This window comes from Trichechus manatus, unplaced genomic scaffold (assembly GCF_000243295.1).
Source record: "Trichechus manatus latirostris isolate Lorelei unplaced genomic scaffold, TriManLat1.0 scaffold00111, whole genome shotgun sequence".
Lineage (NCBI taxonomy): Eukaryota > Metazoa > Chordata > Mammalia > Sirenia > Trichechidae > Trichechus > Trichechus manatus.
The window spans coordinates 5,705,030-5,711,279 of record NW_004444047.1 but is presented as its reverse complement, the minus strand read 5'-3'; the positions used below and the strand labels follow the sequence as shown (position 1 = coordinate 5,711,279).

Below are 6,250 nucleotides of genomic sequence, written 5' to 3'. Positions count from 1 at the left end.
ACAGTAAACCCAGACACAAAATGACGGGGGGGAGGGCTGTCTCAGACCGTCGACATTGTTACTAAAACTGGAAAACGTACCCACAGAGCCTCGGCCTTTCCCTTAACGCTCGAGAAGGCAGCCTTGGCCCACGATGCCACCCGCCTGCCCACCTGCTCTCGGCAGCGTCCGCGGGGATGAGCGGCTTCTCGGAGGCGATGGCAGGGCTCTGTGGGAGTCTTGAGCAGAGGTCCCCGGAAACGCGGCGGCGTGCTCTCTGGTGGCGGTGGCGGGTCTGCACAGTGACAGCCAAGTGGACAGGAGAGATGGAGGGATGGCAGAGGTCAAGGCAGCGAGGACAAGGACGAGGTTGTGGTCGTGGCACAGCGGACTGCCAGAGCGGGCCCCAAACAAGGAAACACAGCTCACGAGAAAAAATGCCGTCATCTGCCAGGCCCGTGTGGCAACCTCAAAGCTTACTGTCAAAAGGTAAGTACACTTTACAACTGAAAACCAGGCTGCCAAAGTGAGTTTAAAATAATTTATAAATATTAAGTAAGCACTGAAAACATCTTTCTCAAATCACTGAAGTAAAACAAACCTTTAGTATCCAACGATTACAAAGGTTCACACGTGAGAATGCACCATCCTGTTCCGATTTTGTAAAGTCTCTTCTTTAACAGCCAAGTAAAAAGAGGTTTTGAGTCCTTTGCATTCCCTTCCAGGCCCTTCTCCTCCCCTTCCTGGCTGATCTGGCTCCGCTACGTACTCGGTTCCTATGCTTCTTAAACTCCTATACCTGGATTAGCTGAAGGAACATTCTGCCTTGAGGTGATGAGTCGGACACATAGCCATGGAAAGGCAGGTGTGAGGGCCAAGGATGCCCGCCCCTCGAGCTGTGCCGCCGGGTGTGGACATGGGGGGCCTCTCCACAGGAGGGAGCCCCCCCCAACTCTGCGGCAGCCACGGTGGTGGAGATGCCGGAGCATTAAGCACTGCCTGCGGCCGCGCAGGCCACACTGAGTGGCTCGGAGACATCTGGTCACCCTCCAGATGCCACTTCTCACTATTCGTGACGCAGTGACATCACACTACTTGGTAACCAGGAGCGTGGCCACAGCAGCCTGCTCATTCTGGGGGAGCTGAGGGCCCTGAGCCTGCAAAGCCCCGAGGGGCGGCAAACCCGCCATCCCACTCCCCCTCCTCAGAGCGTGCAGTATTGCAGTTTGCTGTGAGAAACCGCAGAAGCCAGAAGTGGCCTTCGGCAGAGACGTGCCTCTGGGCTGGGGAGTGGAACTCGAGGTGCTAAGGCCATGAGGCAGCACAGAGGCGTGTCCGCTCAGGGCCCCACGCAGCATCTGTCCACCCCGTCCAGAGAAATCAAGCAGCCACAGTCACAATGAACACCAACAAACCATCACACGATCAATTACTCTAACAGGAGATGCTTAATTTATCACGGGCTTCATTAGTATCTCACGGCGTAATTACGTTAGGTATTATACACGAGTCAGGAAGACTGGTAGTTAACTGGCTGAAGGAGGCGGAAACCAAAGGTGAAGAAAGAGGAGCCCTGGGACATGACAGAAACGCGGGAGTGCGGATGTTACATCTGGCAGCCTCCGGGATGAGCCGGCTCGTCTGGTGCCTCCCACGGGCACGACTTGGAAAACACGTATGACTAGATCTTTATTTACACTGACATCGAGGAAGCGACGTCCACAGACTAACTGAAGTATCTTCTTCAGAGCTGAGAAGGGCTTTGTTTCTGTTTTCATAGAATTTCTACTCAAACGTCTCCCTTGGGGAAGCTCTCCAGCTCCGGCCGGCCCCATGCCCGCCGTGGAGCCAGGGTCTATGTGTGGCTGTGACCCGAGCCGCCAACAGGCTGCCGGCTCGGCTGCCGGGTCAGGGTCACTGCAGCACCACACGAGGCGTGGATCCAGACACGCTTCCTTGGGAGGGCGTGGGGGTCCAGACGGACAGGGTCTTCATGGTATGATGGAAAATTAGAACTTACCTAATTACAGACGTTTCTGATTTATTCTAGAAAGAATATTAGACTTGCCGCTAAGAACCACCTCAGAGCCGTCCCCATCACGGCCAGTGCCGTGCAGAAAGGAGACGGTAGCCGCGCAGGGCCAGCACGTCCCAGAGCGGCAGCCACCTAGTTCTTCACCTCGGCGGCCTCCTTCTCAGCCTTCTCCCTGGCCTTCTCGTTCTCCTCCACCTTCTCCTCCTTCTCCAGCATCGTCATAATCTCGGTCACCTGGCTGGTGGAGATGTGAATGTCTTCCTTGTCGACCAGCTCGATCACCTGCGTTCACAGGCAAAGGGAAACGTCATTCAGGAAAGGGTCTGGCTCCCCATGCTCACCTGCTGCTCCTCCTCTAAAGGCGCCTCCTCTGCCACCAGCACTCAGCAGGCTGGACTGTCCCACCAAGCAGGGCACACGCCGACGGGGGCGCCCAGCACGTGCACTGACAGGGCCACCAGGGTCCTCAGAGTTTGAGCTCCCACCTAACCCCAGGGGGCCAGCCAGGCTGCAAAGCCCTGGGCTGCGGCTGTGAGCCACTAGGGAGGGGGCCTCAGGGAGCAGGAGGCTGTGGTCAGCCAAACCAGGCGAGGAAGCAAGGTGTGCTTCCCAAAGGACCCGAGGCCTGTGAAGAGGAGGGTGGAAACAGAAGGGGACGCCACGGCAAGGTCACCAAAACCAAGTCCCTGCTCAGGGCCAGGGGGTTACTGTGCTGGATGGTGGCTCCCACAGAGTCACCTGACCACCTTGTGGCCTTTGCAGGGCAGACAGGGTGGTGCACAGGGCCACCCACCCACCTTGCTGGCTCCGTGAGGACACAGCCCCAAGGAAGGGGGCAGACGACATGGGCTCGGTCACCTCCACACATCTGCTCTGGCACGTCTGCCTGACAGCACCTTGCTTTTCAAATGAACTAGAGGGGAATCGGCTGACTTTTTGGGTAAGTGCCTGGAAACCCTAACTTGCTTGCTGCTGTGCACCGGGAGCCAGCCAAGGTCTCTGTCAAGGTACTTCCTCTCAGAAACATGGCGATTTCCCGAGCTCCTGGCCCCTGGAACCTGAGGGACAGGCACATGGGGACCTAGCCTGCAGGGTCACCTCTCCTGTGCCAGGGCCCAGCTATGGGGTCACTTGCGCACACACACCCTCCCAGGCCTGCTGCAGTACGCACAGGCGCTCTGGCTGCTCCCCACCCCCATGCTCACGCTGACTGTCCTGACCCCCACTTTGCAGCTCCTCTGGGCAGCGGGGCAGAGGCTGCACCAGACCTGTGTGGAGCGTGGAACCCGAGGGTGCCTCCCTCAGGGGCGGGGCCGCCATGCAGATGGGTCTGAGGGCCCCAGAGCCTTGCTGGGAATGGGAATGGCCTAGTGTCCCGTCAGAAAGCAGGTGGCCTGCCCCGGCGAGGACACTCTCACCACACGTGTCCTAACTCTGGTCCCATATGGCCTCTCCGGGAGTGGTGCACACAGTGGGGCGGAGTCCAGCCTGGGCATCTGCTCCTCAGGCAGACACAGAAAGGCCCTCAGAGCCCGGCGCACTCAGGGACAACCAGATGCCAGAAGAGCTCGCCCAGCCGAGCTCTTCCCGTCTTGTGTGTCTGTACTGAGTGGCGGCTCACTCACGGGCTCACACGAGACCAAATACCTAGTGGATGGTCGCAGCCACCGAGACGACCCTCCGAAGACTTAGTGGATGGTCGCAGGTGCTGTGAGGACCCTCTGAAGACCTAGTGGATGGTCACAGCTGCCACGAGGACCCTCTGAAGACCTAGTGGATGGTCGCAGCCACCGAGAGGACCCTCTGAAGACCTAGTGGATGGTCGCAGCCACCGAGAGGACCCTCTGAAGACCTAGTGGATGGTCACAGCCACCGAGAGGACCCTCTGAAGACCTAGTGGATGGTCACAGCCACCAAGAGGACCCTCTGAAGGGCACCCTGGCCCTGTAGGCGGCAGACGAGACAGCAGCTCCCTTGGGCCTCAGCACTGCCCACTCCTCAACCACGGCCAACTGCGCCATCTCGGCCTGGCCCAACCCACCTTGGCGAGGTCGTCAATGTCGATCCTGCCGTCCTTGTTCTCATCCAGCGCAGAGGCCAAGCGCAGCAGCTTGCTTTCTGGAATGTGCTTAACTTGCTTCATGGCACTGATGAGCTCGGTGACACTGATGACGTTCTCCCTGGAGGGGGGGAAGCACAGCCTGCCGTGTGGCCGCGGCCAGGGCGGCTCCCACCCAGACGCGGAGCATGGCCCAGACCAGGAGGCCTCAGGTCTCTCCATGTCTGGCTGAGCCCCCAGGCCTTTTCCTCTGAGCAGGCCTGGCCACCCCAGACAGAAAACACAAGCTGCCTTTTCAAGCTGGGCTGGTGCTTTCTGTGAGGGACCAGCCTCCACACAGGTCTGGAGCTGCCTCAGTGAGCCCTGCCTCTCCACTGGATGGGAACAGAGGACCCCATGGAGAGCTAAGGGCCCACGGATGTGGTCAGCATGGTGAATGGATGGTGGTCCTCAGGCCTCACCTGCCTTGAGGGGGCCACCTGGAAACACCGTGGTCAGAGGGAGGGGGTAGACCCCGAGGGCTAGCCCCGTGCCCTCTGGCACCACAGACCCGGACAGGGGAGACGGGGGCAACCATAAGCCAAGCGGGACACTGACCTCGTCTGGGGGTGGAGGAAGGCTTCCATGAGCAAGGACCTGGAGGACAAGCAGGGTCATGGCAGTAAGTGTTATGGGGGCTCTGGAGCTGGCCTGCCGTGTGACACCTGTGTCGGGGGTCTGGAGGCCCTGTGAGGTGAGGCGTGCAGGGCACCCGGCCCAGCACCTGGCCCAGAAAGTGTTCTCCGAGAGCCAGCTACTGTGGCTGTGGGTGCTGTTCTTGCACACATTCACAAATTCTTACAGAACGCTGGCTCCCTTGCCGGCCGCTGCTCTGGGCATACATACTCCCTGCCCTCATGGGTGCCACTACTGAGCAGATGTGGGGCTTCAGGAAGGAGGAGGCAGCAGGGACAGCCCTACATTTGAAGAAAGAGAAGCGCCCAGTGTGGCAGAGGCTGGAGCATGGGCACGGAGCAGGCAGGCACTGTGGGAAGAGGCCGGGGCTGACAGGGGAGCCCTGACCCTATATACATTCTGGAAAATGGGGCTGCAGCCTGGAGAGACATGTGGGCAAGGGTGGGCATGGGGAGACCAGACAGGCCACAGCTGTGGTCCCCTAGACAAGAGATGGTGGCAGCTGGGACAGAGGGGATGGGGGTGCAGAGAAGAGATGACTCTGAGAACCACTTGAGTAAGGCCATCATCAAAGTGTAGACAGTGTGAGTCAAACGTGACCCCGAGTTCTGGCTGGAACCACTGGGTCAAAGCGGGAAGGAGCAGCTCAGTGCAGAGGTCAGAGGTCAAGATGTAGGCTTTGGAGTCAGAACAGCCCGCGTCCCAATCCCAGCAGGCCCCCTATTAGCTAAGTGGCCTTGGCTTTCCCAGCCTGAGTTTCCCCAGGAAGCCCTTTCCCAGGAGAGTCTTCCATCCCCACCCGCCCCCTCCTGGTGCCCTAGGCCCCGCACTCACCCTGTGGGTGTACCCTGACCAGGGTCCAGCTTGCCAGCCTTCTGCTCCGTCTCCAGCTGGGCGATCATCTTATCGATCTGCCCGATCATCTGCTGCACCCTCTTGGTCAGTCTCTTGCTGGCTTTAGATTCCTCGACTAATTTTTCTTCACCAGTCTTTGAGAGCTCTTTCTTGATCTCTTGCAAATCCTGATAAAATTATTTTTCAGTTTTAAAAAGGTTGTCTTATTGGGGAAAAAGAAAAAAAGAACCTTAAAATTAAGTTTCTTATAGAACTAATTAAATGAATCCAAACTGGCATCATGAACGTGGAAAGTTCCAGGTTGTGTAGGAAACAGGAATCCATTGATTTCCAACCATGGAAAGTTGCAAAGTCTTATTTGTATTTATCATACAAATTTGTTTTTATTTTTGCAAACTCTAACTTGTTTTTTTAGCAAAGGATATAAAATCTATTTTGAAACTCAATTTTCTTCACATTTGTTAAAGAATAATAAGTATTACCTTGAGCATTACGCTCTGTTAAGAACTACCTATTTTTACGCAAATAACACATACACTTTTTTTGTCAACTGCGCAACCCCCCCCTCGCTATTTCTGTAAGCGAGCTATGCCACGCGTTGTATGGTGTGGGTGCAATATTTGAGAAAATACAGTATCTATATGGGA

General features: G+C 57.0%; 1 protein-coding gene across 3 annotated transcripts in view; it reads right to left on the bottom strand.

The window, feature by feature from the left end:
• Positions 1 to 1,675: 1,675 nt before the first annotated feature.
• The window catches only part of LETM1 (leucine zipper and EF-hand containing transmembrane protein 1), a 64,503-nt gene continuing 59,928 nt past the window's right edge, over positions 1,676 to 6,250 (bottom strand). For 2 of the 3 annotated variants that reach the window (XM_023737983.1, XM_012557607.2), the window contains 4 exons: positions 5,583 to 5,770; positions 4,671 to 4,709; positions 4,056 to 4,194; positions 1,676 to 2,296 (listed from right to left, as the gene is read on the bottom strand). In XM_023737983.1, coding sequence (XP_023593751.1) covers positions 2,147 to 2,296; positions 4,056 to 4,194; positions 4,671 to 4,709; positions 5,583 to 5,770 — 516 coding nt within the window. In that variant the 3' untranslated portion in view covers positions 1,676 to 2,146. The remainder of the gene's footprint in view (positions 2,297 to 4,055; positions 4,195 to 4,670; positions 4,710 to 5,582; positions 5,771 to 6,250) is intronic. The other variant, XM_023737984.1, reaches the window with a different exon arrangement.